Consider the following 15,337-nt stretch of genomic DNA (forward strand, 5'->3'; position numbering starts at 1 on the left):
CATCCCCCACACCCACACCCACCAGCAATAACATTTACAAGTTTTAAAATTTCACAAGTAAACCGCACTTTCTCAGGCACACTTCAAACTGGATGGGTGTACATGTATATTTTTAGGACGTGTAGCCTATTTCTGAAAAACAAATCCTGCAGATATTTTGCGAGAAGAGTATGTTTTCATTTTGTAGACATTTAAACCTGTGCACACGACCCAATTTCATGAAACCATATGAAGATCTTGTCCAATCTAATAATAAGATTCTTGCTGGTGAAAAATATTAGCTTGTCAGTCAGACTACGTGCAGGTATTTTGAAGACACATTCCGGAGGAAAGAAAATATTCAAACTAGCAGTGGGGACTTTTACTACACCACATTAACATTTCACATGAATTGGTGTTAACACGTTGACTGCCAACTACGAATATATTCGTAGTGACAGGCGTACCGGATTTTGCCACTATGAGGTATATGTGTAGTAAAGTAAAGGCTTTTGAATTGTAAACAGAATGTACTGGCGTCACTGAATTTAACTCAACAAATTAGCTGCTGGCAGAGAACAAAAACTTGTCGAATATTTATGTTTAAATTATCAAATACCGGTAGTTGTTTTTAATATTTAATACCACATAAATATGCACGCATGTGTACATCGATCACTTGGCAAAGGGGGCGCCCTGTCAAAGGTTCATCGGCAGTCAACGTGTTAGGGTATTTATGAGACATAGGCCCAAAAAATTTATATGTAGTCAATACCCAGATGGAACAATATGGTGTTGAGATTTGTGTTCCTAAATGGTTAAAACGAGTTGAGAGGAAATCAGTGGTTTTTTTTTAAAACAGAAGCCTTTATTATCACTGTGCACAAAAATCAAGTAATCATCAACCGCAATGAAATTTACACCAAGTAACAACCGAATATAAATATATTTCAAGAACACTTCATGCCTTTAAAAAAAATTTACAAAAAAATTTAAAAAAAACATTGGACGGCATAACTTCTGTTTAATGTTTACATTTTCAATTGCTCATATAATACTGCTGCAATATTTAAGGCCGGATTAATGAATACTATGTTTGGAATATTTACACTTAATAACATTTATTTATATACATACATTTGTACACAACAAGTTAGGACGGATTGTTTTCTTACAAACTTCTGACAGTCAAATGAGTTGCCAAAAACTGCATCCAAGGATTCACTTGCGTATCCTCTCTACAATATTGCTTTCTGGTTGCTTTTTTTTTATGAAATCAAAAACGTGCAATTGTAGAAGTTTTGAATGCATAATGCCAGCAGGTTTTTAACCCTGAAAATGTTTTGCAGTTTTTAAATGCACGTACATTTGTAAGTACATCAGTATGTGCACGATGAATGTGAAAACTGGCTCACTTTAATCAAAATTCAGATATAGTGAACGTTTTGGGCAGGTCTGTTAGATTTCAGACGATGAGAGTCAACTGTAGTCAACTAGATTAGATTATACAATGCCTGAATAAATCCCCGTCTTCTGATTGGTGGGTTGTTGATCACATGTGACTGAATAATTCATCCCAACCCACGGCCCGCCGCACTTCAAACATAGAAGTTCACGGTAAATAGTTCCATTGCACAGTCACACTATTACCAATCAGATGAAGAGGATTTCAATAAATAAGTGTTTTCCATTTATGCAATGGAAAGAATAATTTCATTCAGTGACAGATGGAATGTTCCATTCCACTCGGCCAACAGGAACAGTAAGGTACGAAGAAGACCTTTTTGTTTAGTTTCCTTTTTGCAGCATACAAGGCCAACCTGCAATAACACACCTACTCACTATGCATGTAAACTATGGTACTCATAAAGATGACGTCTGTAAAATGGGTACGATGTCCACTTGTTGTTGAAGGGACCCAGTGCAAAGATTTTATGGAAAGGCTTTGAGATTATATAGAGAAAAATATACTTGCAGAAAAACTTGTCACTTCTCAACGTGTGTGTCTGATTTGTCCTCATTTGCCTCGTCTTCCTCTTCCTCACTTGAACTGAAATCAAAATTTAACAAAAGACAATATTAAACTCTGTCAAGGTACACATAGCTGAAAAGAAAAAAAAAACCACTATGAACATTTTAAATTTCCTGAAAGAACCATTTTGCTGTGAAATTAATCCTCAAGGGCAGTTTCATTGAAGTTTACCTGGGCTTTGCAGGAATAATCTGGTAAGGAATAGTTTACAGATTTTTTACTTTGAAATGAAAATCATATGCAACTTCAGAAAAAAGGCCACATGAGAAAAAAAGTCTTTCATGGACCACACTCACAGCATTTTGGATAAAGGTCAGAAAGTATCTTAATATAAAGCCTTGACACCATCAAAAACCAATGTTCCAAAGTTTTAAGCAAATGAGAGCACTACTGTCCTGAGAGTACAAACTGAAATGAACTCTGGGTTATTGATGTCAGTTTTAACACTGTTATAATTCAAAAATTACATTTTAACAATCTTCAATTTTAGATTGAATTTTTTTAGCTCAATTACTTAAATTAACGTGCTATTTGTACCCTTAAAATGATATCTTTACAGTGGTTTTATTTGCTCAAATACAGACACCAGAATTTTTCTTCCATATTTGGTTCAATCATCTTAATTTTTAATTCTCAAAGAAAGTCAGACATTGTTTTACTTACCTCTCTTCATCATCTTCATCCTCGTCACTATCTTCATCGTCACTGTCATCGTCATCATCCCCGTCATCGCTGTTATCATCGTCATCATCAGCATCGTCATCTTCATCTTCGCTTTCACTTCCCCACAACTGAGCTTCCCGCTCTGAAATTATTCGGCGTTTTACAAAAAATTACACAAACACCTCAGCATTCGGTTTTAAAGGCATAAAGGATCATTTGCATTTATCCCAAAACTACCAAATTATTATCCAAAAGTTTACTGTTACTAAACACCACGTGAATTTATTCCGTTTTAGCTTGCTGTCATTTACAGTGAGGACCTGACTACAGCTCAGATACAGAGAGCTCAATTTTGGGACATTGCTGTTTTTAACTGGCCACAAATGTGGTGAATGAATGTTGTGCCGAAATCAGTCGGAGAAATATAAACAACAATTCTTAAAATGAAAGGTTTAAATGTTCTAAAAACAGCAATATGAAGTACAAAAAAAAATAACCGCAGGTGCTATATCATTTTTGTTCGGTCTTTAATTAGTCTCTCCTTTTCTGAGCTTATGAAAGTAATTGTTTTCAATTTTCTTCTGGAATTCCAGAAGAGAAACAATCAGGAAAGTACCTCTTTTCAGCATTTCTTCAATCAGGGGCTGGAACTGCTTTGCTTCAGCATTTTCCGGTTCATAAAGCAGAACTGCCAATGAAAAAAAAAGGACAAATAAAATCAGAAATCATTTTCAACTTCATAAAATACAAAATTGTAATATTTTAGTAACGCTGATGTGACTTCTGTAAATTCAAGAATACTTGTCACCAGGCATACAACCAGAGCAGGTATATACAGGGAGCGAAGAGCCTATAACCAAAAAATGCTTGAGTTCGATTTATCAATTTCAATGTCATAACTAAAATGAAATTCTTGACATAAAAAATAGAGGAAATGGTTAAACAATCTTTTGGACTTACCCATTTTACACAGCTTCTCAGCATTTTCATAGTCTTCCTCCATGACTGCTTCCAGGAACTGTCAAGAACAAAATACATAATTCAGATAAATCTGATATATTTAGAAAACACCAATGTAAAGGGTTTTATCCTGACACAAGGCGCTTCCCTTTAGACTCCTACCTCTCCAAGAAGCTGGAAGGGGGCTTTGCCTTCTTCATCCTCTTCATTGTCTTCTTCTTCATCATCATCATCATCATCGTTGCTTTCATTCTCATCATCTGCCTCCTCCGTGACTTTGCTGGACGAGGTTGTCCCTGTTTCCTGGTCTGTTTGTGTAGTAGGTTCCTCCGTCTTATCCGTGGCAGTTTGTGCGGTCTCTGTTTAATAACATTTAATAATGCCTCAAGTTAATATGGTGATACCATTATTCTCTATATACTGACAAGAAGTTGTGAAGCTGCCTCAAATCACATTTTGGACCTCCAACATGGCTGCTGCCGCATTCAGCTAATACAGTCACGTGCGTTAGACACCACTCAGTGCATACAGCACAATGCAAAGATTTAAAAGTTTTTTGGTCTTCCAAGATGGCACCCAAATGACTTCAGCCTTTGCACACTAAATCAGGAATATCCCGACCCGGCATGCACCATGTGCGAAAAAAGAGCATTCTGAAAAGATGATAAGTTTCAAGTTTTATAACCCTTCTTTATTGGAGTGCTTTGCCTAACTCACCGGAAGTTGCAGACGACGTAGCTCTGTCATGAGTCAGATAGTAAGAGTCATTTTCCGCACTGGATGAAACACTGGCTGATGCCGCAATTTTATTATATAAAAAAAAAAGAACCAGACAAAAGCAAAACAGATCAGTACAATGATAAACTTTGTTGAGGAATATGCTTGGCAATTGTTTCCATCACCATAACTAAACAAAAACAAAACCAGTCAGCAACATGTCCCTTAACTCCCTCGCAAATGGTGGTGCAGCAAGGATTTGTAATTGTAAAGGGGGGCTGACTGGACTTCATTCAACGCTGGGGGAGGGCTGTTCATGTATATTTTGTTACTAAACACAGCTGCACTTCAGAGTCCTACTGTTGAGATTGCAGCTTTGTGTCCTTTTAAATTTGCATAATGGATTAAACAATGCCCACCTTTTGAGCTGTTGGAAGTGCTTCCATGGCTGATGTAATATGAACCAGTATTATTCATCTCATCGTCATGACCTTTGACATCTGACCCATGACCTCCAGCCTCTCCCAGTGTCAACCTCTCCAGACCCTTCTCAACATCTCCTGGCTGTTTCAAGTCATTGTTTTCTGCGTCTGTTTCCAGTCGGTCTGACCTCTCTCCGTGCTGTTTTCTGTGGGACGAGTCGTGAGTTTTGTGCGTGGAGGATGGTGAATTACTAATTGCCCCATTCTGAAGGGAAGGAAGGTTCTGAACTGCTTTGGCCAGCTCTTCATTTTTTGGCATTCCGTGTCTGCAAAAGTAAAGAAAAATCACCTTTCAAACTGTCAGATGAACATATGTATAGTAGTGTGTATTTGATTTAAACGCCCAACCAACCAAAACACTAGCCAGTAGTCAGCATGCAAGCATATTTGATCTGAACGCACAACCAGCCAAAACACTAGCCAGTAGTCAGCATGCAAGCATATTTGATCTGAACGCACAACCAGCCAAAACACTAGCCAGTAGTCAGCATGCAAGCATATTTGATCTGAACGCACAACCAGCCAGAACACTAGCCAGTAGTCAGCATGCTAGCATATTTGATCTGAATGCACAACCAGCCAAAACACTAGCCAGTAGTCAGCATGCAAGCATATTTGATCTGAACACACAACCAGCCAGAACACTAGCCAGTAGTCAGCATGCAAGCATATTTGATCTGAACACACAACCAGCCAAAACACAAGCCAGTAGTCAGCATGCAAGCATATTTGATCTGAACGCACAACCAGCCAAAACACAAGCCAGTAGTCGGCATGCAAGCATATTTGCTCTGAACGCACAACCAGCCAGAACTCTAGCCAGTAGTCAGCATGCAAGCCTACTCACTGCTCAAAGTTCCTCTTCACTGTCGTCAGATAAACCTGCTTCCTGGGCGAGTCTGGCGTTATCACCTCCGCCCTCCTGTCGATGCTGCTACTTCTCTTAAGCCCCACCCCTCCTCCCTTCCCATCACCGTTGCCTAGTTCATCCTCTGTGAAGCTGAGTCGACTGACGGATCCAGCGCTCTGAGTTTGACGCTGGCTGTCAGTGTTGGCTCCCGTATTGCTGAGTCTACTTGGGGTTCTACTACTATCATCTGCAAAAGAAAATTTGAAAACATCTGTTTTAAAGGGAGGGGTCCTTTACCAGATCTTCAATGAAAGCCACAACACACTGGACGATTTCTAATAACGACATCTAGGCCTAATTTAATGGCTCAACTAATCACAGAACTTGTTAGTTATCTGGGATTCCTTACTTATGGTCAACACAGCCTTCTTCAACACTTACCTTCTTCCGCTGGTAGTATTTCCAAGGAGCTGCCTCCTCTCTTAAGTGGCGACTGCAGACAAAAATGTAAAATCAAGCATTAACTAAAACTCCGTCACCAAAAGTCTTACTAGATAAAAATGAAAGAAATGTGTTAAATACAAGAGACTTGAAAACTTACTCGTCTGTTGACCGATCGTCTACCAGAGGGCGGTCTGAAAGTAAGAACCAAAAGTTTAGAATGAATGTTGACATACTGACTTGCAGTGAGGTTATTACATGAACAGAATGTGAATCTGCATCTCCAGATTGAGGCATCTTGTTTCAAACGCAATATTCCCTAGAGAGGAATGTTTTTGCCCCCTCCCCCTCCTAAGATAAAGGTTTTGAAGACATTCTAGACTCAATGCATGAACACAGAAGACACTTCTTGACTACTTTTGAGATCTCCACTCCGTGGGGACACATTGCATCTGCATACTGGTTCGTGAACACATGATGCAAACATACCTTTACTTTAATCTGAATATTCACTACCAATGCACAAACCCATGGTGTCTCTGCATGGACATCAGACATACACCAGCAATGGGATTCAAGAGTCTTCCTAACCCTCTTTTTGTCACAGCATGGAAGCGCAGCGGAGTCTACAGCAGACAATGACAGTTAACCTAGTTCTCAGACTCTGAATGAGAGATATGTAGATTCAAGTCTGTTACCTTGTTGGGCTGTCTCGTCCTTGTTCCAGGACCACCATAGAGTTGGGTGTTCCACTGCGGCTACCGGACTGTCTGCTGATCATTGTATTATTGTTGTTTTGGTTCTGCATTTCTACCTGCACACAAACATGTAAGAATGTACAAATTGTATGTTAGGCCATTTCTCCTCCAGTTAGCCCTTGTTAAAAATTACAATGTTGCTATTTTATGGAAGTCAACAACGCGTCAACCGAATGGTTACTTTCCTTTTAAAGAAAAAACCCTCTTGAGCCATGAATCAGAAAGAAAAATTACATCTACTTCAATGAAAGTAACATTTAATTTCAAACAATAAAAGTAAGAAGAAAAAATTGGGAAACTAAAAAAACTAAAAGGTGGTGGCTATTGTTACGGCAGCTGTTTCGGTAGCAGTTGCAGTCTACAGAAATGGCCGTCATCGAGCGAGCCCTATTGACTAAACATTGGACTTCAATGCCGAAGGTCCCGGGATGGAATCCGTGCTGTGATATATTTGAATTTTTTTTTTTTTTAAAGTTTTCTTTACTTTCTGTTTTTAATCAAATTGTTCTTTTTTATTGAAGTACGTTTCATTTGTCTTCATAATCCGTGGCTTTGTTTGAAGGATTTTCTTTTAAGTTTTAAACGGAATTAAAGTCTGAAAAGTATGGGCGGAATAGTCTGGTTTCAACACCCAAAGATCCCGACGGTGAATACAACTAAGTCAGGGAACCAGACGGTTTCGTAACGATAACACTAACAGTGGAAAATCGCGTTACGGCTGCCGTAACGATAGCCACTGCACTGCACTGCAGTGCGAAAAAAGTCACTTTTTGAATTCGGCACTCAATAAACACATTTTATTTTTAGCCTAATGTGCTGCTTTATCAAACATCATAAACTTCTAAATTTTTCTTCTATTTTACAGAAACCCAGTTAAAGAATACTTAAGTGATTTACAAAATTAATCCAATAAAACGGAGGAAAACTGACATTTAACGTTACCTCATTCGCGTAGCGAGCTAGCTATCGTCTACGTCGCCATTAGAGATGAGCCCGCCCTCTTTTGTCTAAAAATATTAAGCCGGTGTTATTTGCAGGTGGGGGTCCTACTAAAGCGCGTCAACAAGCGTCAACAAGCGTCAACAAGTTTTAGTAATCGTTAAGTGCGCGTCAACAAATTTTGTATAGGCCTTTGAACAATAAAAACAGCTTTATATGGTAGAAAAAGCAATAATGAACATCTTCTGCATATCAATTAAAGTTAAAATTATTTTAAAACTTGTTTTTTTGAACGCGAAATGTACGACGAATTTGTCGATAAAAATAGGCCGCCATCTTGTTTGGATGGCGCTGTAGTCTTCGCGCATGCGTAGTATGGCTCTTTACACTTCACGCATGCGTAGTACGGCTAGCTACACATAAACAAGATGGCGGCCAACTTTTATCGACAAATTCGTCGTACATTTCGCATTCAAAAAACCAAGTTTTAAAATAATTTTAACTTTAATTGATATGCAGAAGATGTTCATTATTGCTTTTTCTACCATATAAAGCTGTTTTTATTGTTCAAAGGCCTATACAAAATTTGTTGACGCGCACTTAACGATTACTAAAACTTGTTGACGCTTGTTGACGCTTGTTGACGCTTGTTGACGCGCTTTAGTAGGACCGCATGCGGTCCACGCGCACACAAAAGCAAAAACGAATTGCCAGGTTGGAAGGGAGCCTTACTAATTTGTCACTTTAAAGCGTTGTGAATTCAGTCGGGTACCCTAACGAAAATCGTCTGTTCCTGATCCTCTCGCTCGCTGATCGATCTGCCCTGCGATCGAACCATCCGCAGTTTCTACTTTCCCAAATAAATTCCGCTCAAATTCAGGCCTGAAATCAGTTTAAAAATGAGTTTCATTCAGTACGAGCAAAACTGTGACTTTCCCATTCAGAATCTGCCTTATGGAGTCTTCTCGACCACCGAAAATGTAAGCAGTAGCCTAACTAAACAGTCATGACAGTAAACTAGTAACTTGAATTAGAAATTAAAACAAAGAGTATAATTGTATTAATGACTAGACATCAATTTGTGCTGGGGGTGGGGGCGGGGTGGGATGGAGGGGGGGGGGGGGGGGTCAGTAAGTTTGGAAGAACAGTAGACTGGTGTGAGAAAACATGGGAAGGGGTAAATTTGATGACAGTCCTGATTTCCACAAGGGAAGACACTGTAGCCAGGCCTGAAGGGAAAATTAATTAAAATAATATAAATAAATAAATACAAAAATGCAGTGTGACTTGAACTTGAAGATCACAGGCTAGCCTTTTAAATTAATTAGGCATGTGACATGCTGCACTTTGTCGGAGCATCTATAGTTTCTACGGGTATAAACCAATCTGAGTTAGATGCTATTACTTATTAGCATTGCTAATTTTTAAAAAAAAAATTGGGGGGGGGGGGGGGTTTTTTTGGGGTGGGGGATGGTCTGCTGTTATTATGGAGAGAAAAGTGTGCTAAAATGTTGACTTCTTCATTAATCATTCACTATTCTTTTTATTCAATAGCCGCAGCATCGGATTGGGGTTGCCATCGGAGACCAAGTGTTAGACCTGTCTGTAGTCAAGGAACTCTTCCATGGACCCCACCTGACGGAATGCAGAGATGTGTTTGACCAGGTAGGACGTAAGATTCACATGCAATACAAGAAAAAAAGACGGACCCATGAAACAAGTCCATTTTTAGTACTGTACATATCTGGTACCAAGGCTTCCTTTCTATGCACTTTCTGCACAATCATGCCACCAGACTACTAAGTGATCCATATTTGGATTACTTAGCTTTTCCTTTTCTCCGGTGAAAAAGATTGAAGGAAAGTCCATTTTAAATGTTGTGAAATGCATTTCAAGATATTAACAAGAAATTGCTCTCTTTTCCCCTTCTTCATTTCAGCCAGTGCTGAATGGTCTGATGGCGCTTGGTCCTCCTGTCTGGAAGGAGGCAAGGCAGACACTGCAGAGGATCTTATCTGCTGATGAGGGTGTCCTCAGGGATAACGTGGAACTCAGGGCAAAGTAAATGTCGATTCTGATGGTTTCTTGTTGGATTTTTATCCTGTGAGAGGAGCTGATCTAGGATGATCTAAAGTAGGGTGAATGATGAGGGATTCCCGGTGTATTGCCCTGACTGTAAACTAGTCAGTGGTGTAGCGAGGTGGGTGGGGGTGGGGGGGGGGGGAGGGGGGGGGGTGCTACGCATAGTGATCAACATACTGAATGTATTCTCTGCACACGGCCCGCTCGCACGTGGTGTTACAGTGCTGAGGTGTTGAAATCCAGGATTCCTTATGGAGGGGGACGATTGGGGTGGCTGAGGCCCTTGCTGATGTCATTTGAATATTATTTGAGGTTATATTTAAATTTCTGGTTTTAAGATTGAAAGGCCTTGTAGTATCTGTTTGGACTTAAATTTATTGCTTGATTTCAGAGCTTTTGTGCCCCAGAGTTCGGCCATCATGCATTTACCGGTCAAGATCGGAGACTACACTGATTTCTACTCGTCCATCCACCATGCTACCAATGTGGGCACCATGTTCAGGGGCAAGGAGAATGCCCTCATGCCGAACTGGTGAGTACTAGCGTGGACTCTAGAGGGCGCCTTGAATAAAGCGGTTTGCTCGTACCCACTGCCCCGTCCAAGGGTTCTGGTGACTGTTGACTTCTTTGAGCTCTGATTGGATAGTTTTTGTATGCTTATATAGTGCTTTCATTTCTCATATCCTCTTTCTTTGTAGGAAGCATCTTCCAGTTGGTTACCATGGTCGCGCATCATCTGTCGTCATCTCAGGCACACCAATTAGGCGTCCCTGTGGTCAAACCAGAGCAGACGAGAGTGAGTCCGAAAACACCATCTGTATGGCCAAACATCACTGACGTTATTATTATTTGACCATAATCATAGCATCAGGGTGTAGTTCATCAATCTCAAGACCTAGTTTATATTTGTAAAAGTTGAAGAGTGGATCCTTTGGGGTTACTGTCCTGTGTCCCTGGGCAAGGCACTTTGTCACAAATTCCTTGTAATAGTAAATTGAATTACACAACATTAACCTTTTTTCTGAATGTTCTTCCTCTCAGGCCAGCCACCAGTATTTGGCCCCTGCAAGCTGATGGACTTTGAATTGGAAATGGTAAGACACACGGCAGATTTTGTTCACTTAAACTTGTTAAAGGGTATTATTTCCAAACTATTTTGATTGAAGTTGACCTGAAAAAAAACCCAAGAAATATCTTCACTTTGCTGCAAAGCCATTTTAAGTTGTGACAGAGTGCCTATATGAGCACTGCCAGAAAGCTGGTGAGATCTTATTTAATAGTCTTCTTAATCTTCCTGCTGTTTAAGCTCAAATTACACTAGATTTTCAGCACACAAAACTGTTTGCATTAAAAATTCTGACACAGCCACAGAGAAACTGTAATATATACTCCCCTAGTTTTCAGTTGAACAATGACATGAAGGCTTCCTTTCACAAGGCTGTTTGAGGAAATGTGTGAAGGCACTTTGTTGATTGTTTTTGTTTGTTTATTGGTGATTTGGCAGGCATTTTTTACTGGGCCAGGCAACAACCTGAGTGAAGCCATCCCCATTAGCAAGGCTCAGGATCACATCTTCGGCATGGTCCTCATGAACGATTGGAGTGGTCAGTAGCAACATTCTCGTTAATCAAAAGTTTGGGTATATTTGTCACTTAAACTTTATTAAATAAAATAAAGTGCAGTTACCTTAAGAAGTGCAACGGCACAGTTGGTCTTGGAAGCTAAGCGATCTTTCAAGAACTACATATTCAGTCCATTTTGGGCCAAAATACCCAACCCTTCCACCGCCTATGCCAGGTGTGCCTTTAAAAATGCCCAACATTATTGTAAGTTTATGAATTTCCTGTTGTCTTTCTTTGTCAACTGCATTTTTTTACTTGATTCTGTGTGTGTTTATATGTGTAGCCCGCGACATCCAGAAATGGGAGTATGTACCCCTGGGCCCCTTTCTGGGTAAGAACATGGGTACCAGCATTTCTCCCTGGGTGGTTACCATGGAAGCACTGGCCGCCTTCACCATCCCAAACCACCCTCAGGTCAGTAAAAAACATTGTGTCCTGCAATGATTAATATCATTTAAACCAATTTCAATATTTGGTTTTGCCGTTATAATTTAATTTTATACGCAATTGTAGAAATTTACTTTTGTTGGAGACAAACCCACAACCTCTTTCACACAAACGACAAAATCTGTTTGTCTTGTTATTAATTACGCCATCAGGGAATTTGAATATTGAATATTTTGAGTTTTTTGTAACACTATCTAGGATCCCAAGCCTCTGCCATACCTTCAGCATGAGGACAACTTCAACTTTGACATTAATCTAGCAGCTGCCATCTCCGCGGAGGGAACAAACGGACCAGCTATGGTTTCCCGCACCAACTTTAAGGTATCCATTACTTATTCATCCGTATAAACGTTTCCTTTTAATTTAAGTTTTTATGTCGTACCCTCACTCATGATTGCCCTCACCTGCAGAGTAATAGTAATATAAATGATTGACTGTTTTATATTGACCGTCTTTGCCATAGTATATGTATTGGACTGTGAAGCAGCAGCAGGCTCACCATACACTGATAGTCATATATTGACCGTCTTTGCCATAGTATATGTATTGGACTATGAAGCAGCAGCAGGCTCACCATACACTGATAGTCATATATTGACTGTTTTATATTGACCATCTTTGCCGTAGTATATGTATTGGACTATGAAGCAGCAGCTGGCCCACCATACTGTGACGGGATGTAACATGAATCCTGGAGATCTACTGGCCTCAGGCACCATCAGTGGACAGGTGAGTACAATAATTCAACTATTGACTGCTGCTTCGAGTGGTATAGTAAATAGAAGCCTTGGGAGATTACACATTGAGAATTCCATTTTCTAGATTTACTGTACCACAAGGTAACACCGATGCTTGTTTTATGACATCCCGCCCATGGATTATGCACAGTTTAAAGTTGCGTTCCATGTGTTCTTAAAAAAAATTCCATTTTTTTTTTCTCTAAATAAATATTCAACTTGTATGTTTTAATTCCACCAAAAAACTACTTTTGCTCTTTTTGTTTTATTTTTGGCACAAACTGATCTGTGTTACGAACAAACTGGCTCCCGTTCCATACTCCTGATGACGAACAGAGTACAAAGATGGCGCCATTTTGAAATTGGGCGGCAAAATTGTCATTAGCTCTTCTACAGTACTTTGATTTTCATTCCGCTAACTCCGTGTGTGATACCAACTTTTCCCCCTTTTTTCCTTCAGACGGATGATTCCCTGGGCTCTATGCTGGAACTCTGCTGGAAGGGAACAAGGGAAGTGGATCTCGGCAGTGGAATCAAACGGAAGTTCCTGAAGGATGGTGACGAAGTCGTCATCACAGGTAATATAATTGGACCCATCCTGTCCTGTCAATCAAACCGCATACTAATCATTAGATGGATTTTGCGTTGGGTGATGTGAATTCAATATTGGATTTTTTTTAAACACTGTATACACAGAGTGGCCTGAGTGATTGTGAGAACAACGGTATGCATTGACCAATGGTTCTGAACTTCAAGACTTAATGTTAATGGGCACTATGTGCAACAGAAAGAGTTTTTTGCCGATTCAAGGAACATCAGTAGATCTGAAGCAGGTTATTTATTAAATTAAAAAAAAAACTAATCTGTCAAAATTTCAGCTCAGTAGATATACTTTTAGAAAAAACTATGAAAATGCATCCTCATTATTCTCGACACAAAGCATAGGTTCCCGTTGAAAGCGCGATGGTTTGTTCTAACCATTGCGAGGAAATGTTGGTAATTCCTCTTTTCTTGAAAAATGACAGCATACTAGGTGCAATTTTTTCGCAGAATACATGACTGATGAAAAGTAGGATATTTCATGATTTTTTGACAGTTTCATTTTTGAATGTTTGCAAATGGTGTCAATTACCTTTTACATTGAACTTGACGTATCTGGCTTACCTAAGCATCTTTTTAACCTCACAGACACTAAGCCAGTTTGCTTGAAATAGGCTGCACAGAGAAACCTATTTGCAGCAGAAAATGAACCATTGTGAGGAGTTTTGCCTAATTTTTTGTTTGTTTGTTCTCTGCAGGTTACTGTCAGGGAGATGGGTATCGTGTGGGCTTCGGATCCTGCACAGGCAAAGTGCTACCTGCGGTCAATCCCTTCCAGTGAAAGGAAAAACACACCCTTCCATCGTCTCTCTCATCATGAATAAATGCTTGTACCTTTTTTTAATTCTCAAAAAAGAAGGAAGTAGCACTTAAAATCGGTTGCAACAAGGAGTTTGTTTCTTAGACAGTTTATTTGGCAATGAAAATGTCTTCCTGCTTTGTTATCAAACAAAATCATGTTCCTCTGTGAAAACAATAGTCACTTTATAAACCGTCAACAGCCGTTTTTTTACAGATATTTTATGTGTATCCTCTTTACAGTATCTTTAAAGTTGATCTGTTTGATCAAATTTACTAAATGCAATTTATTGTAAAAGTAAGGATAACACATTCAAATATGTAAAAAAAAAAAAGAAGAAGTTTATACCCAAATAGTTTTCGTACTATGTTTGTAGTATGTCCAGTTTTAAAGCTTACTTTCAGACACCAATCTTTGGAAAACATGGTGTAGTATTCGAGACCCACTCTAATTGAGTGGTCGGGCACAACCCGACCACTCTTTGGATCTGTTACGATTAATCTTTCTTTCTTTCTTTCTTTCTTTCTTTTTTTTTCCGGACAATACTTCTCCGCGGGTTTTCTCTTAAACGGTATATGGTATGAACTTGTAACTTTCAATATATATCGACCCTCATCCGAAGTGGTGCATATTACTCTGACGTCATGATTACGTCATAGGGTGTCAAATTACAAGTGATTTTATCTGAAAAAGTGACCAATTACTTTCACCTATAACTCTTGAACTAAACAATCAATGATGTTTGTTTTCTGTACTCAGATAGACCATTAATCGCTTAACAATTTTTGTAGTGTACGTGAACTCGCTTGACCTTTACTTCCGGGTCTACTGGAAGGTCAAAGTTAGGTGAATTCAAAATGAAGACGTTAGCCTGACATCAAAACAAAGCAGCATTTCTTCCGAACGGTTCACGGTATGATCACAAAACCTTGTGTGAACTTGTACCGTGTTACGAAGATGTTGTACATTTTGTTACGTCATCATGACGTAATCAGGTATCAAATTACAAGCAATTTAAGGGCAAACTTTGACAAAATAGTTTGCGTTATATCTTTTGAACTAAATAGAGTATCGTGTTTGTTTTTTCGTGAGGTTGTAGACTATGCCGTGAGAAACGTTTCATGTTCCTGGACGCAAAACCGCTTGACCTTTACTTCCGGTGTTACCGGAAGTGCAATAAAAACTGAATATTACTCAAAAGCGGAAGCATTTCACTACAGACATATATA

The 15,337-nt window shown here is 39.3% G+C and overlaps 2 protein-coding genes across 4 annotated transcripts; one reads left to right on the forward strand and one right to left on the reverse strand.

Moving 5' to 3' along the window:
• Positions 1-825: 825 nt before the first annotated feature.
• LOC119746069 (probable serine/threonine-protein kinase ifkA) lies at positions 826-7,923 on the reverse strand. 3 transcript variants are annotated; one of them, XM_038222852.1, is made up of 12 exons: positions 7,825-7,923; positions 6,823-6,938; positions 6,285-6,318; positions 6,125-6,176; positions 5,681-5,930; positions 4,771-5,099; positions 4,352-4,426; positions 3,797-3,993; positions 3,635-3,692; positions 3,291-3,362; positions 2,675-2,816; positions 826-2,029 (listed from the first exon to the last, which is right to left on the reverse strand). In XM_038222852.1, exons 2-12 carry the CDS (start codon positions 6,930-6,932, stop codon positions 1,966-1,968), a joined length of 1,383 nt encoding a protein of 460 aa, XP_038078780.1. In that variant the 5' UTR covers positions 6,933-6,938; positions 7,825-7,923; the 3' UTR covers positions 826-1,965. The 3 variants fall into 3 exon arrangements, with proteins under 3 accessions (XP_038078780.1, XP_038078778.1, XP_038078779.1); XM_038222850.1 differs by having other exon boundaries at positions 4,352-4,432; XM_038222851.1 differs by having other exon boundaries at positions 4,352-4,432; positions 7,813-7,870.
• Positions 7,924-8,551: 628 nt separating this feature from the next.
• Positions 8,552-14,442, forward strand: LOC119745919 (fumarylacetoacetase-like). The gene is made up of 12 exons (XM_038222597.1): positions 8,552-8,801; positions 9,376-9,486; positions 9,761-9,882; positions 10,295-10,435; positions 10,602-10,699; positions 10,945-10,997; positions 11,408-11,507; positions 11,809-11,939; positions 12,171-12,293; positions 12,600-12,701; positions 13,170-13,287; positions 14,008-14,442. Exons 1-12 carry the CDS (start codon positions 8,721-8,723, stop codon positions 14,088-14,090), a joined length of 1,263 nt encoding a protein of 420 aa, XP_038078525.1. The 5' UTR covers positions 8,552-8,720; the 3' UTR covers positions 14,091-14,442.
• Positions 14,443-15,337: the final 895 nt, after the last annotated feature.

The sequence above is a fragment of the Patiria miniata genome, unplaced genomic scaffold, assembly GCF_015706575.1.
Source record: "Patiria miniata isolate m_02_andy unplaced genomic scaffold, ASM1570657v1 HiC_scaffold_7, whole genome shotgun sequence".
Classification (NCBI taxonomy): Eukaryota; Metazoa; Echinodermata; class Asteroidea; order Valvatida; family Asterinidae; genus Patiria; species Patiria miniata.

Bases quoted from the DNA above. Each gene is read 5' to 3' on its own strand.
- LOC119746069 (XM_038222850.1), bottom strand. From the start codon at position 6,932: ATGCAGAACCAAAACAACAATAATACAATGATCAGCAGACAGTCCGGT. The intron at 6,319-6,822 runs GTAACAGACTTG...TCTTACTTTCAG, and splicing joins GGACGAGACAGCCCAACAAG to ACCGCCCTCTGGTAGACGAT. The intron at 6,177-6,284 runs GTAAGTTTTCAA...TTTTGTCTGCAG, and splicing joins GACGATCGGTCAACAGACGA to TCGCCACTTAAGAGAGGAGG.
- LOC119745919 (XM_038222597.1), top strand. From the start codon at position 8,721: ATGAGTTTCATTCAGTACGAGCAAAACTGTGACTTTCCCATTCAGAAT. The intron at 11,508-11,808 runs GTCAGTAGCAAC...TTATATGTGTAG, and splicing joins CCTCATGAACGATTGGAGTG to CCCGCGACATCCAGAAATGG. The intron at 12,294-12,599 runs GTATCCATTACT...TCTTTGCCGTAG, and splicing joins TTTCCCGCACCAACTTTAAG to TATATGTATTGGACTATGAA.